General features: G+C 51.8%; 3 protein-coding genes across 3 annotated transcripts; 1 reads left to right on the top strand and 2 right to left on the bottom strand.

The window, feature by feature from the left end:
• Positions 1-5107: 5107 nt before the first annotated feature.
• PHYSODRAFT_303073 (hypothetical protein) lies at positions 5108-7311 on the top strand (the record flags this gene model as incomplete). The annotated part of the gene is made up of 3 exons (XM_009532691.1): positions 5108-5148; positions 5222-6541; positions 6576-7311. 3 exons carry the CDS (start codon positions 5108-5110, stop codon positions 7309-7311), a joined length of 2097 nt encoding a protein of 698 aa, XP_009530986.1.
• Positions 7312-8138: 827 nt separating this feature from the next.
• On the bottom strand, positions 8139-8624 carry PHYSODRAFT_511621 (hypothetical protein; the record flags this gene model as incomplete). The annotated part of the gene is made up of 2 exons (XM_009532692.1): positions 8139-8390; positions 8475-8624. 2 exons carry the CDS (start codon positions 8622-8624, stop codon positions 8139-8141), a joined length of 402 nt encoding a protein of 133 aa, XP_009530987.1.
• Positions 8625-13010: 4386 nt separating this feature from the next.
• On the bottom strand, positions 13011-13827 carry PHYSODRAFT_386812 (hypothetical protein; the record flags this gene model as incomplete). Its single annotated transcript, XM_009532693.1, has 2 exons — positions 13011-13145; positions 13225-13827. Coding segments are annotated over 2 exons (738 nt in total), but the record flags the coding sequence as incomplete, so codon positions are not given.
• Positions 13828-15689: the final 1862 nt, after the last annotated feature.

Consider the following 15689-nt stretch of genomic DNA (forward strand, 5'->3'; position numbering starts at 1 on the left):
TGGAAGGAGTCTCCTGAGCGGAAGTCTACTGATCCAAGAGAGATTCGCACCATGGCTGGTGCTGTACTGCGCCGAATCGAAGAGGAGCAGAATGATGACTGCCCTGCGGATGCACAGCGCGATCGGCAGCAGGACCGCCCCCGTGTGGATTTTGTGGAGACCCACCCCGTGACCCTGAGTGTTGAACACCAGCGAGCTGATGTGAATAGCTACTCAAAGATCTACACCCGCCATGAGCTGACAGCGCATGTCGGCCGCGACTTTGAGGAGCGCCTTGTCCGGGCTCGTGACACACAGCGTGAAGAGAAGTCTGTTGAATATTCTCCGACGTCCCCGCCAGATGATGATGACGAAAGTTTGCATGTAGCTACTGGTCTGCTTCCCATACGGCGTGTGTTGGTAGTGAGAAGTGGACGGCACGACGCGGTGCCTGCAAATGAAATTGAGTGGATTTTGGACTCGGGGGCTCAGGTCAATGTCACTGGCGACCTGGCGCTACTTAACAACGTCAAGAACCTGAAGCAGGCGGAGCTGTTGGAAGGCGCCACTGGTGGTTTTGACCGTGTTGAGATTGAAGATGCTGTGATCATGCCAGTTGTGAACGAGCACTCGGGTAAGACTGAAACCCGCTTGCTCGAGAATGTGCGCTACTCGCCGAGCACCAAGGTCAACCTAATCTCGCAGACCTACATGCAGTTCGAGTGTGGCAACAAGCTGACTGTGTCGGCTGATGAGCTGGTGACGTGGCTGGTGAAGCCGACAATGCAGCTGAAGTTTGTGATGCGGGACGGGTTGTATCGCATGCGCGTGGAGCGCCGCAACAAGCTCGTACTGAGCGCACAAAAGCAGAGCACTGACTCGAACGTGATGGAGCTGCTCCATAACCGTCTGAACCATGTTGCCATGGACACCATCAAGGAGATGGTAGCTAGCAAGGTGGACATGGGCATTAAGGTGAACACGCGTGATCTGAGCCTTTATGAGTGTGTTCCATGTATTGAGTCCAAAATGAAGTGGATGACCTACAGCAGGAATCCTCGACGTGCGACCAGGCCGCTGGAGAAACTGTCGGCTGACACTGCACGATCAATGAAGTGTCCGCAGACAAGTCTACCATGTTCCTGCTGGTCATGGATGAATTTTCGAGGTACAAGTGGGCGTACTTGCTCAAGTCCAAGGCGGACGCGAGTGACCATCTCAAACATCTCATCCTGAAGCTGGAGAAGAAGTTCTAGCCGCTCAGTGTGATGTTGTTCCACGCCGATGGAGGAGGAGAGTTTATCAGCAATGACTTTACTGCATTTTGCGCTGACCAAGGTGTGGAACTAAACTACACTCATGCTGATAGCCCTGAAGAGAACGGGATCGTCGAGAGGAACAATGGAATTATCGTGTCGCGGGTCAGGTCGATGCTGGATGCTACTCGCCTTCCGAACTCGCTGTGGGGTGAAGCACTCTTGCATGCTGTTGATACGCTCAACGTTTGCCCTACGAGTGCGCTGCAAGGCCGCAGCAGCCATGAGGTTTTGTACGGAAGCCTACCAAGTCTACGATCGCTGCCGACGTGGGGATGCCTGGCGCACGTACATATCAATGACTTCTCGCGTCAGCGAAAAGAAAAGTTGGCGACTCGTGCTCGGACGTGCATCTTACTGGGGTATACCAGTACCAAGAAGGGCTACAAATTCTGGATGTTGTGAGTGGAGCGGTAGTCACAGCGCGTGGCGAGAATGTCCGCTTCCATGAGGCGTTTACGATTGAGTCTGACTATGTGGGTCAGTTGGTGCTCAACACGTTCTTTCACGGGGATTTTCAGTTGTCGAGAGATGTTCCAGTGGTGTGTATCAAGTCAAGCATGGACACGTACGTCAAGGACGATCGTGCCTCTCAGATTGAGATTGTTGAGGAGCCTACTGCTACTGCTACTGGAAATGCTCCTGCTGCAGAGCCGGTACCAGCGTCCCCGGAGTCCAGGTGGCATCAAACGGAAACGGTCAGATGAACAACAAGAATTACTTCGTGCAGCGTGTGATGACGAGGACTGGGTGCCGACCCCGTCAACGGCTGCTGAGTGTGGACCACGACCGCCGTTGCCAAAGCGGCAGCGAAAGCCGTCGGTTCGACTACCTGACGTGGTGAATAGTGTACATGTGCATGAAGAAGTTGTGGTGCCTACCACGTACAAGCAAGCACGGGCATCGCGCCAGTGGAAGAAGTGGAGAGAAGCTATGCTTGAGGAACTTGCATCGCTCAAGGCTCATGGCACCTGGCGGCTGGTGCGTCGCCGCGAGATGCGTGGACGCAAAGCAATCACTTGTCGCTGGGTTTATGCAGTAAAACGAGACGAGTGTGGCCGGATCAAGCGCTATAAGGCATGCCTCGTGATCCACGGCTTCAAGCAGCTGACTGGCTTGAAGTACACGGAGACGTACGCGCCTGTAATTAGGTTCGCGACGATCCGTGCCGCCATCTACTTTGCACTTCAGCGTGGCTGGGTCATCTTGCAATGCGACGTGAAGACGGCCTACCTCTATGGCCACCTGGACGAAGTGATATTCATGGAGCAACCCGCAGGTTTCCAGTGCATATGTGTGTCGCCCCCCACGGAGTTTGTACGGCTTGCGTCAAGCGCCTAATGTATGGAACCGGACGCTGCACAAAGCGCTGGAGCGTCTCGGGTTCTCTAGGCTTGACTCTGACTACGGCCTTTACGCACGAAAAGTGGGAGAAAGTGGTGAAATCTGTATGCTGTTGACGGTGTACGTTGATGATGTCCTACTGCTTGGGCCACCTGATCTGTGCCGCAGCGTCGTGAGCTGACAGAATTGGGCCCCGTCAAGTATCTACTCAGTGTAGAGATCCTAATTGACCCCCTACGTAAGGAAGTAGTGTACTGCCAACGCCAGCACGTCAAAGACATCCTGAAGCGATTCAACATGGTGTCGTGCAACGGCTGCGCGACACCAGAAGCAACAACACCGCAGCAGTTACGAGCTCCTGTTGATAAATCATACCTCCCGTACCGTGATCTAGTGAGAGCTCTCCAGTACCTGGTTTCGGCGTCAAGGCCGGACATTGCCCACGCGGTGTGGAACCTGGACAAGTATCTGAGCAACTACACTTACGAGCACTACTTCATGGCGAAGCGAGTGCTGCGGTACTTAGCCAACACCGTCGACTACGGGCTAGTCAACACAATTGGAGCCGGATCAAGGGTTACTGTGACCTGCTTTACGGATGCTGACTACGCGAACGATGTTGACGACCGCAAGAGTATCAGCGGATATGTGACTATGCTAGATGACAACGTGGTTTCGTACGCGTCTCGAAAACAAGAAATCAATGCCCAAAGTACTACCGAAGCGGAGTACGTGGCGATGAACGAGGGCACAAAGGACTTGCTGTGGATGTTGGGCCTGTGCCTGGAGTTGAACTGGGAGGTTGAAGGGCCTGTACTCTACGGTGACAATCGAGGCAGCATTTACCTGGCTGCTAAGCCCGGAAAGCACTCAAAGACGAAGCATATCAAGAACAAGTATCACTTGGTGCGGCACCTTGTGGAGGCAAAGCGCCTTACAACCCAGCATGTTGGTACGAATGACATGATTGCTGACGTGATGACCAAGGCACTTGGGCGTTCCAAGTTCGAGCACTGCCGAGAACTGCTAAAAGTGCTTTCAATCCCAGACAGCAAGAGATCTTCAACAGAGGAAAGTGGAGGTTAAGTGGGAGCCACAGTGATGAGGACTGTTCGCCAAGGCCCGCTGCCTACGTCTATCAAGAAGGACAACCTGCCTGGGTATGCGCTGCCCTACTGGACAGAAGCGTACTGACAATAGCTGGCAGTACTACTGTGAGTATGTGACGACCAAGGTTGGTCATCTAAGCTGATGAAGCAGCCTTGGTCGAGTGGAAGTGTGAAGTATGTGTCGTGTAGGAAAACACGAGTTTACGAGTCCTCGCCCTATCAACCGAAGTCTATAGGACGAGCCCTAACAACAACACACGCCGTCTCCGAAGAGTCGGCGATAGATTGTCGGGATAATAAACCGGAAGACCAGGTCCGATCCCTTATACGGGCTGGAATGGGTCCCCTGTGTGTTGCGGGTCAGGTAGGTTTACCCTTCGTTAAAATATAAGAGAACCCTTAGCCACAAGCTACGGCTAGGATGCAATGTGTAATACGTGCTTTCGCACTAAACCTCTGTGGTCCCTCAGAAAGGAAGGGTATCAGGCCAATCGAAGCCTCTTACAGGGGCGCCGGGGCGAAGCCTCGGCTAGAAGTCAAATACACTGGGGGGTCCTTGCCTCACACCCAGTCAAACGTACAACTGTACACAGAGGTCTCTAATACCTCCCGACACTCGGCCACCTACTCACTCTTGGCCTTACCAGGATGAACACTCGGTCAATGCACCTTATGCTCACCGGCAGACATACCCCGTGCAGCCGAGTGTATCAGACCCTACGCTAAGCTTAGCGACTTACCGTAGACGGACTTGACCCTTGTGTGGCTTGGGGGGGAAATTCTGCTCTGTTTAATGATTAGAGGCTGTCAGGCCTCTCCTATAGCTAATCCGTAAGGTCTATACAAATATCAAGTGTGGACCGAGCTTTCGAGCTGATCTACAACCGGACGAAACTTCGTCCTAAATCCGAACTCCTACTGGGCATAAAGTGTACCCACTATGAAACTTCGGAGGCCTCGGCAGGCGGTTTATTTTGACCCGCCGAGACCCTCCTGTCACTCCGTAGTCTCTATCAATCTTCTGGGCACTAAAGCGCGGGGAATGTGACCGACCAATCCGAGCCCTCGGTCAGCCATCACTCGCAAGCTCAAGGCAGTTAGACCTCGGCCGGAAGTCAGTCATTTCCCGATCTCACATATGCATGCTGACTCGCCAGAGTCGCGGCCCGAAGCGCGGCTGCCTGCACATCGTAGGATAGAACAGAGTAGATCTAAGCCAACCATTCTCACTGTAATACACTTGTGGAGGGCACTGCCGTCGCCGCACGGCACTTCGATCCGTGCCCTCCTGCTCGGCTTCTGCCCAGCAATCTGCGCCTTACCTGTATGGTTATAGTAAATACACAAGCTCACACTGCCATGGTGCGACCACATCAGGGGCGCTGTGAGCTTGTGCGAGGGTAAGCGCGAGGACCCCCCTTTCCAATCCCACCGCGGCCTAAAAATCCAAGCCCCTCGGAAAATTTCCGTCAGTCAGCCGGAAGAGGAGGCGCAGCAAGAGATCCAAAGTCAGAGGTTCAAGCTGCGAGAGGCGCTCAAGCTGCTCTCGGTCGTGTCCTTGGTGGACAATGAGACGTGGAGGAAACTACTGGTGCAGACAGGTGTGCTGGCTCGAGGATTCGCCGTCTCAGAGGAGTTCGACGGATCCCCCACCCGCTTTCTACTGGAGTTACCCTACGGGAGACGCCGTCCTACAGACGACGATAGCAGCAGACTACTCGGTATTGCCGTGCACAACTCGGGTCCCGAGCTCGCACTCAGTGGCGACTTGGTGTTTTTCTGCGGGGTCGAGCAACATGGCCGACCCAGCAGGGGATACGAGGCGGCGTTGAAGAAGATCGTCGAAATTTGGAGGAGGAAACGAGAGCTAGGAGCCGTTCCAGATGAAATTGAAGTTCCGATCACAACCCAAGTGTGCTCGACCCATTTGGACAGACCGGGAGGGGGCCTGGTCAAGTACGCGCAGAATGTGCTGAGGGCGATTCGCCACCTCCGAGACCAGACGTGGCCTCCGAGGAGAGGCAGGACCGGCCTCCCCAGGGTCACGTTTGTGCTGGAATCACTTCGAGTGGACCTCGGAGCAGTGCTAATTAAGTCGGACGTAACAGCGTTGGTGGAGGCTATCGCTCATGACGGTGTTTACTGCTCGGGACTGAGCTTTTGGTCCGAGGTTGATGACACTTTATATACCCCCGCAAAACGAGGCCCGGCGCGGAAGACGGTGGGTAAATTCGTTACGAGCTTGTTCAGTGGATCCTTGGGAGATGATGGAAGACGAGTAATGACTGGCCCACGCGCTAGTGCCTCGACAACTCCCCATCCACGCAGCCTGGGCTCAGTCAACATATTATGCCTCCCGTTTCGAGCATGGTTATTCGAGCGTGCGTGCTCTGGAGCAGTTGTGAACCAAACCACGAACCACGTATCGCTTTCAAGCAGGAGAGAGGACAACGGGGAAGTCGCCACGTGGAGGTGGCGGTGGATTCGCTACGGATTCTTTTCTAAGCGAGCACAGCGCCTGTCATGCCTCAAGACACTTACACTTCAAGATGTGGCTCTTACTGGACAAGATGTGGACGCGATGCGAGAGGTTATGGCGTCAAACTATCCGGAAGAAGACCTGCTGGGTTTGCCACACCTGCAGCAGGCACGGATTAGCTATTCCATCAAGCCAAAGACACGTATTCGACTACAACCCATGAGCACGAGTGAAATCCTCGAGAAAAACGCGGCCTCCACAGTTGCCAGAGAGATTCGTGGTGTCAAGCTCCTGGCGGATAAAGCTGAGAATGGGTGGGTCGATGTGCTGGTACCTGGGTTTGGGAAGTGCCAAACTCGCCGATCTAATCTCGTTCAAGAGGAGAATCTACCTGATGGATGGCACACTTGCTACCGGCATTTCGACGCTGATGCTTGTGTTCAAGACCGATCCGAATGACGACGTTTTGTGCCGATTTCTGGAAATGATTGGATCCTCGCTGGCGTATTTATCCATCCAAGCGTCGAACTTTCGCACATCCATGCTGGAGAGAATTGCTGCCAACTGCCCGCAGTTGAGAGAAATTGCCATCTCGACGCCTGCTTCCAAGATTCGATTTGAAGTTCGTGGCAGCAGATTACGGAACCAGATAACGTTGCACCCACAGGCGCCAGCCTCTTTGGGAGACACTAGCGATCTCGTCATGTTATTCTGTGCGCCTCCGTCCTCATTAGCTAGTTCGGTGAGGCGTGTGCGCGTTCATATCGGAACTGACGGTAATGGTACCGGCGCACTGTCATTCCAGGAGTTTTGTGTAGCACTGCTACACATGCTTGAACGAAACCGCACGGTGGAGTACCTTGATGTCGTGGTGTCGGACTTCGAGCTCACCCAGTATCAAGCAGCATTAGCATTGCTGTTCAAGAAGTTCCATCTTCAGAAGCTGCCGGTTATCCGAGAAGCGTTGCCTTTGAAAGCGACGCTCGGCTTTATCAGCGTGATGACACCTCCAAGCCGCCAAGACCGAAGTACCAGCATATCCAAGCGTACTCGGGAGCTCGCGTTGTTTCTACGAGCTGGCTAGGCATACAACCGAGTTGATATTTGCGTTTGCAGCTACCCCCGCAGTCCGCAAAGTGTTTTATCGACACAGGGGTTTCCCGGAGCCCGGAAGTGACCATTTCCCGATATAATCGCTGGCCCGCGCCTGGGGTCAAAGCTAAATGGAAAGAACACACACTTTTGACGTTACAGTAAATGCCAGATTGCACGATTTCGAGGTAGATGTACAGTTGTCATACGAAAGTATGCTATTCGTTGGCATCACCCGATTAAAAAGGTACCGTCGGTTCGATAGCTCGTCAGGTGTTGATAGGCCTCGCAATCCATACGAATCAAACCTCAGTGGACAGCTCTACGGTATAAAAAATACTATGCTAACGCGTGAACGTAGCATTCTGCCAGGGATAGCGAGCCATTGCCCCTGTCCGACATTTCGAATGCGGAAACCCGATGCGGAAAAGTAAGCTGGTACCGACAGTGTCGTGATTGATTCATTTCAAGATAGCTAGATGGATACTTTCAGTATATCTAGGACCACAGAAAAACAGCTCTAGACAAACGGCAGACGCCCGACACAAAAGAATTCCAGCAGCGATGTACAACCGAATCGACATGTTAACAGCGCCAAGGTTGCGGTGCCGTCGTTCCGCTACATTTGCACAATCTGGCTCAAGACGCACAAACTCACGAAAACCCCGCTTCAAAAAGGAGAAAGCATTATATTTTGGTTTTGAATTCTAGGCGAATGCGCCAAGGTACAGCTGATGAACCTTAATTAATTGGTGCAAGACGCCAGAGAGGTAAGAAGGTAGGTAGGTAGGTAGGTAGGTGGCTGCGCGGTCGGCCAATTTAGCAGTAGTAGAGACCACCGAAAGGCATGCCGAGACCGCAGCTGCCGCCGTAGAGACCCGCGCCGAACATGTTCCAGTAGCCCATGGGGTAGGCCCAGCCAGGGACGCCGCCGCACATGAACCCGAAGCGGTAGGGTCCGTAGCCACCCCAGCCACCCCAGTTGCCCCAGCCGCCGCCGAGACCCCAGCCAGCGCCAAGACCCAGACCCCAGCCGCCGTACTGCTCCTTCTTGTCGGCGTCACCATCGTGCTTTTTGTCAGCTTCCTTGGCGGCGATCGCGGCGGCGGCACCCGCAGGCGGGTCGATCTTCTCACTAGTGCCCATGAGCGTGACACCATCGGGCAACTCGGACGCTTCAAGCATCTGGAGCGCTTCGGCGGCGGATTTGACGGCCGGCAGATTGCCGGCAGCAGCAGGTTGGGCGGCGGCGGCGACGACACCAACGACGGCAAGAGCGGCAACGAGGAAGGTGCTGAACTTCATGGCTGTGATGCGGTGCGGTTCGGCGCTGAATTCGGAGATCGGGTGGTACTCGACTTGCTCAAGTGGAGGCAGATCGTGTTGTGGGTCCGAAGATGACGGCGAAAAGGCGGGCGCAGTGTTGGAACGAACGAGTCTGCTTCGATCGGGGAGGTTCGTTTGGCAAAGTCGCCGAATTTGCGGGCGAATTCTCGCGGCGATGAAGTAAGTGGTAGTGATTGATGCGCTTCTTGTCGGCGCGCCTCAATCGCTGCCAAACGGCGAATACAGTAGCGCCAACGGCTCCGAAATATGGTTCATACAAAAGCACAATTGTGGCAGTTTATTCGGAAAAAGTAAACCTAAAACCGAGTGGACGTAGGTACTACTGTAGTAGCATGCTGCTAGGCTAGCACAAGCACAACAGGTGAACTTAAATACATGTCTTACTGCCCGGCATTTTAACAAATGCTGAACATTGGTGTGGAAAAGGAAACTGATACCGACAGATTTTTGTTGGATTAGTTGGATTAGTTGGATATCTGGATGGAACATTTCAGGATTTCTAGGAGTCTAGATACTATACCAGACACCGAACAGATACAGAATCCCCAGCCAAACGAACTACAGCCGATCGCCGAAGCCACGCTGCCGATAACATTGCACAATCTGGCTCAAGACGCACAAACTCACGAAAACCCCGCTTCAAAAAGGAGAAAGCATTATATTTTGGTTTTGAATTCTAGGCGAATGCGCCAAGGTACAGCTGATGAACCTTAATTAATTGGTGCAAGACGCCAGAGAGGTAAGAAGGTAGGTAGGTAGGTAGGTAGGTAGGTAGGTAGGTGGCTGCGCGGTCGGCCAATTTAGCAGTAGTAGAGACCGCCGAAAGGCATGCCGAGACCGCAGCTGCCGCCGTAGAGACCCGCGCCGAACATGTTCCAGTAGCCCATGGGGTAGGCCCAGCCAGGGACGCCGCCGCACATGAACCCGAAGCGGTAGGGTCCGTAGCCACCCCAGCCACCCCAGTTGCCCCAGCCGCCGCCGAGACCCCAGCCAGCGCCAAGACCCAGACCCCAGCCGCCGTACTGCTCCTTCTTGTCGGCGTCACCATCGTGCTTGTTGTCAGCTTCCTTGGCGGCGATCGCGGCGGCGGCACCCGCAGGCGGGTCGATCTTCTCACTAGTGCCCATGAGCGTGACACCATCGGGCAACTCGGACGCTTCAAGCTTCTGGAGCGCTTCGGCGGCGGATTTGATGGCCGGCAGATTGCCGGCAGCAGCAGGTTGGGCGGCGGCGGCGACGACACCAACGACGGCAAGAGCGGCAACGAGGAAGGTGCTGAACTTCATGGCTGTGATGCGGTGCGGTTCGGCGCTGAATTCGGAGATCGGGTGGTACTCGACTTGCTCAAGTGGAGGCAGATCGTGTTGTGGGTCCGAAGATGACGGCGAAAAGGCGGGCGCAGTGTTGGAACGAACGAGTCTGCTTCGATCGGGGAGGTTCGTTTGGCAAAGTCGCCGAATTTGCGGGCGAATTCTCGCGGCGATGAAGTAAGTGGTAGTGATTGATGCGCTTCTTGTCGGCGCGCCTCAATCGCTGCCAAACGGCAAATACAGTAGCGCCAACGGCTCCGAAATATGGTTCATACAAAAGCACAATTGTGGCAGTTTATTCGGAAAAGTAAACCTAAAACCGAGTGGACGTAGGTACTACTGTAGTAGCATGCTGCTAGGCTACAACAGGTGAACTTTCATAAATGCCTTGCTGCCCGGCATTTTAACAAATGAGACTGCGGCAAACACCCAGTTACTAATCAACCTAAGTACGAATCGCGAATTAACCCCTTGAACGCGATTTCCAGCGCGCCCATTTCACTAAACCCTAGGGCAGTTATCCTGTATAATGGGGAAGGGGTACAATAGTGAACTTAGTATGATTTTATATCATGTATATGGAAAGTCGCACGAAAGCCCTACACCTAAGATGGTGAAAAATATTTATCCTGTATGAGCCATGATAAGAGGGCGGTTTAGATACAGGAAAAGTGTCTAACTTGTATGGTATAGATCAAAGACATGACCGCCTTTTGACAGAAAAATGCAACTTTGTTATAAAAAAAGAGCGCGTGTATACCATACCTCAACTAAGATATAAGCTCTGCACCTTGTGTCTTGCATCTATCAGCCTTCAATCGTCACGCTGTCGTCGCTTAGACTGGTGGGCATCGTCGCCCTCGCTGTTATCTCCTCTTCCCCGCCCCTCCGTATCTCTGCTGGCGCCGACTGTGGTCCTCCACGCATGAAACCATCTTCTACTGCGATGACGACAACATAATATCATTCACCTGTGCCGAAGTGAGGGCTTGTAGCAGGAAATAGACTCGCTGTTGCCTTGGCACACAAGTCAACGCAAAAAAACTATGGCCTTCTTTGAGCCGCCCCGGCCCTCGCTGCGCTGTGATAGAACGTCGTTTCACTGTCCTTCCAGACCCTAGTTTTCTTCCACACGAAGGACACTTTGGTCACACGGTGGCGTCTCCATTCCACTTGTTTGTTCTCGCTCTGCTCAGAACAGTCACTACCGATTCGGTTATGATGGTCCAACAACACTGGTATGACGCTTGCTAGTATACTTCAGATCTATACATACGGGATAACGATGTTGATAGCTTGTATCAGACACGTTAAGATAACTTTGCGACCAAAACAAGATTGAGCGTGCTACAAAGCACACTAGCTATTCAGCACATGACATAGGACGACTGGGAACAACAACGTTTAAACATCATCATCCTTCATTTATATGGTTTATTATTGACATATACGCGCAATTAATTGGGCGATAACTTTGACCGCAACATTGCATGAAGTGGGACTCGCTGAATGACGTGCCTTGCCCTGGTATGTAGCTTGCTGGAAACGTTGCTCGTAGGGAGCTGGATGCGCGGATAGACCGAAGGGTTGAGAAAGCCCGCGTCAACCCGGCACGTGGCCCAGCACCAGTCGAAGCTCTAGCAACTATAGTCGAAGCACGTATATACACGATTAGACACAAGAGTAATTTGAATAGCACACAATAGCCTTGAGGGGCACCTTTATCCACATCTTCCCGCACTGTTGTCGCCGAACAAAAGCCAGAAGTCCTTTGGCTTACGTTTCGCAGGCTGCGGCAGACAGCCTTGGCACCGAGCGAAGCTCTATCAACTGCAATAGCAACATTTTTTTTTGAAATTAGCTAAGTGAGTGGCGTAGATAGTAGTTATAGCAATGAACCGCACCTTTTCCTTCGCTATCAGCATCCTCAGCTAATCAAACCGCAGCCCGGAGAGCTGGTGCGCTGAGACCAGCTTGGCGCTACGGAAGCTGCTGTGACGTCGGTCGAAGCACTCGCGGCTGCATTAGTAGCATGTACATACACGATTAGACACAAACATAACGTGAAGAATACAAGATGTCATTGCTCACCGTTTTCTGTCGATCCGCGGTTTCCGGTACTGTTGTGGCAGCAGCTTCAGTGCAACGGAGCTGTCGAAGATTGTTACTACTCTTCTGCATCATTTACGCATGTTAGCAAAATGCCAGCAGTATTACAAACATCGCAATCACTTACCTAGTCAAGCGTGACTAGTCGGAACATCGGTCCCTCAGCTCCGACGAAGCAGCCGGTTCCTTCATACCCCCTCTGGGTCTTTCGCGGCGCACGTGAGAGTGGAGTCTTGCTCTTAGATTTCCCCCATTGCTGGGTTAGATCAATCCAGCGCGCAGTAAATCTGGTCGTTGTTCTTGGTCGGCAAGTTCTGGAATGAGATTGAACGAGTGGCGTCGGTGATTCTAAATATCGTGTGGTCTACCTCATGCACTGTCTTATTTTGAGACACTTTAGTGGTACAGTCAAACCTGTTTATATGAGGCCCTGTTGGTGACCATCTACTACAATGACTCATATAAAATGGACTCAGTTAAAAAAATATGTGGTGCACGTAAAGAAATCGTGCATAGTTCGCTGCCGCTTTGCCTTCACCGTAGTCTCTCGAACCAAAGCGGTCACGGTCTGTAAAGCTCTTCGTTCTCTGTCACTCTGCTCTCCGCATTGCAGCAGAAATGCAGCCAGCTCCATGCAGTGTCTCAGAGCAATGGCAGGTTGAACTGCGGGTTCCTGTTCCTCCTCTTCCTCCTGCTCGTCCTGCGAAACTGCATCACTTCCTGCCGCTTCGTCCACTAGCACATCTGGCTCGTGCACAGGAACGTCTACGTCCACTGCCAGATACTCACTAGCGCTAACAGCGCCCTCCCACCTCGATAGCATCGCCGTTAACTCCTCCATCTCGTTGCTGGATACCTCCTCAATGTAATCCGTGTCAGCACGGGTCCTTCCTAGCATCTTTCCTCCCAAAATGCGAGTCTTGACCCAGCAATTTGTAATTGTCGTTGGCGTCACACCCGCCCAAGCATCAATGGACAATTGGACAGCTTCCAGTACGTTGAGCTTGCGTGTAATGTTAGCTTCAAGTGCATCCAAACACCACCGCCCAAAATACTTTCGCTACCGAGCCTTGAACGACCCGATAATACCTGAATAAAAAAAACACCGTAATAGAGTTGGTTCGTTTAGGCTACACCACAATATAGATAAAATATTTACCTGCATCCAGCGGCTGTACGGCGGATGTCATGTTAGGAGGGAGGAAGTGAACAGTCACATGAGTCAGGTTTCGTAGAAGCTTTTGGCATGAAACATTGTCGACTAGAAGTAGGACCTTGCGATTGGCGGCCGCCATTCTCATGTTGAAGAGGTGCAGCCATTCGTCAAAAATGACGGATGTCATCCAGGCGTTCTTGGAGGACTTGTATAATATAGGTTTACCTTTAATCGCCGCTCCCTTTTTAAAGCACCTCGGGTTCTTGGCCGTACCGATGACTATTGGGTCGAGCTTGTCGGAGCCAGTCGCGTTGCAGCAGAAGGCCAAAGTCAAACGTTGCTTCTCCTTTTTCTTGCCCTTGCGAATAGTCGTAGCTAGCGTTCGATTAGGCGCTAAGCGATAGAAAAACGCCGTTTCGTCGAAGTTGAACACATTCTCGGGTGTAAACTGCGCCACCAACTCTTGTAGCTCTAGCCTCGCATCTCGCACTTCATCAGCTTCTACAGCGCCACCTTCGCCGTGTAGCGTATGGGAGCGGATCCCATTGCGCTTCTTAAAGCTTGGAAGCCAGCCGTTGCTGAGTCGGAGCTGCGTTGCATCGATGCCTAAGCGCTCCGCCAGCTCATGCGCCTTCAGCAGGAGCACGTCGTCCGCCATCGCCGTTTTGCTTCGTTCTGAAAGAAAAATTCCCTCAGTTCCCGCTCGAACGGAGGGAATTTCACTCGCCGCCGCTTGGTCGCACTCAGGTCGACGTGGCTGAAGTAGGAAGAAGGCAGGTTGCGCAGTCGCGCGAGTGTGGCACGGCTGGCCCGGGCCTTGCAGGTTGCGTAGATCCACTCGGCGAGCATGGGGTTGTTCATGCCAGGATTCTGCTTGAGCTTTAGGTGCACTTGGAGCTTTTGTTCTAGCGTCAGACAGGTGCGAGGAGACATGGCGAGCCAAGAAGGCTTGCGGTAGGCGTTGAGTATTGAGCAGTGGTGCTTTGAAGAGTGTGTGGCCGTGAGCAGTGTGAATCAAATAAACAGGTGAGACCTAATTTGGTCCCAAAAAATGTGACTCATATACCTTGTATGCATATAAACAGAGATCATACAAAAACTAAGTGAAATATTTGGTAGCGACAAAGCCTGCATCAAATAAACGGCATGGCTCAAATAGAGAGGATCATATAAACAGGTTTGACTGTATTTTTCAGCACTCGGGGGTGGGGGAGTCTATCCGGCTCCCCGAACCCTTTTTGACTTAAAATTTGTATGTTCATACCTAAAACAAGATAAAATCCTTATCGTGTCTAATACAAGATAAGCATTTTTTGTAATCGTGTCTAATACAGGCTCTCGCGTTCAAGGGGTTAACCACATAAATCGATATAGCTATGTCTTGTGCTTCTTTTAAGCTACTAACGGCTTACAAATGTTGAGAACTCAACAAGTGACGCCGGTCCGAAAAAATATTTCCTTTTTCGGACCCCCAAAATCCCTGATATTATTTGGGGCGTGTGAGCTCAATTTTTCTTCAATTTTGGCTTTTTGTACATTTTTGGAATGCTTGAGTTAATGATAATCGAGCCGAAATATTTTAACTTATTCTACGAGTGATTTTCACTTTCAAAATTGTGATGTCCGGTTATGTTCGAAAATTGATAGGGCAACTTAAAACGCGATTATCTCGATAACTCTATAAGGTGGATAAGTATCATTGTGTCAGCCGCCGTCTCAAATGCTGAACATTGATGTAGACCGACAGTTTCGTGGGATTTTTGCTGGATTAGTTGGACTGGTTACCCGGGCCCAGAGCCAAGCCCGTTGGTCCCGGGGGGAGGGTCGTAGTTCGTAAGAAAGGTTAATTGTGGTGTATTAGTTGCGTTTACCGTAGTTGTGGAGTATTGTGTGCTAGCCACAGTAAGCGAGTATACGCCCAGGAGCCTAAGTAAGAAAGGTTAAATGTACTTTTTTCAAATTCTCTCTCCCCACAAAGCTACATTAAAAACAGTGAAGACGTAAGCATATTCTAAAACCCTGTTCGAATGAAATATGACCAAAGGCCCTAATTATCAAGACGCGGGATTAAAAAAAAATGACCACCGCAGCAAGAAGCTCAACTTGTTGCTAAGCACACCAGTGATAAAAATGAAGGACAGAAATTTAACTCGACCAGCTGAAGACATGTCCCCGACCGGATAAACCGGAACTTCCGGTTTATCTCTCTAAATGCTACATAACCTCCGAACAGCCCCACGCAGTACTTGTCCATCTCTCGGTTAGCTATTGGTTCTTGACGCGTAGTCTTTACTTAATGCTGAATTTATCGGAGTCACTGGCCGCACACTTGGGATTACAACATTTGTTTTTCTCTCAGTAAGCTTACCAGCTCGTGTCGAGGCTTGGATTCGACATTACATCGAGCTGTTCAACGCGGATTCAATTGTCTGTTGCAATCGTAGTCGA

The sequence above is a fragment of the Phytophthora sojae genome, assembly GCF_000149755.1.
Source record: "Phytophthora sojae unplaced genomic scaffold PHYSOscaffold_6, whole genome shotgun sequence".
Taxonomy (NCBI): domain Eukaryota; phylum Oomycota; class Peronosporomycetes; order Peronosporales; family Peronosporaceae; genus Phytophthora; species Phytophthora sojae.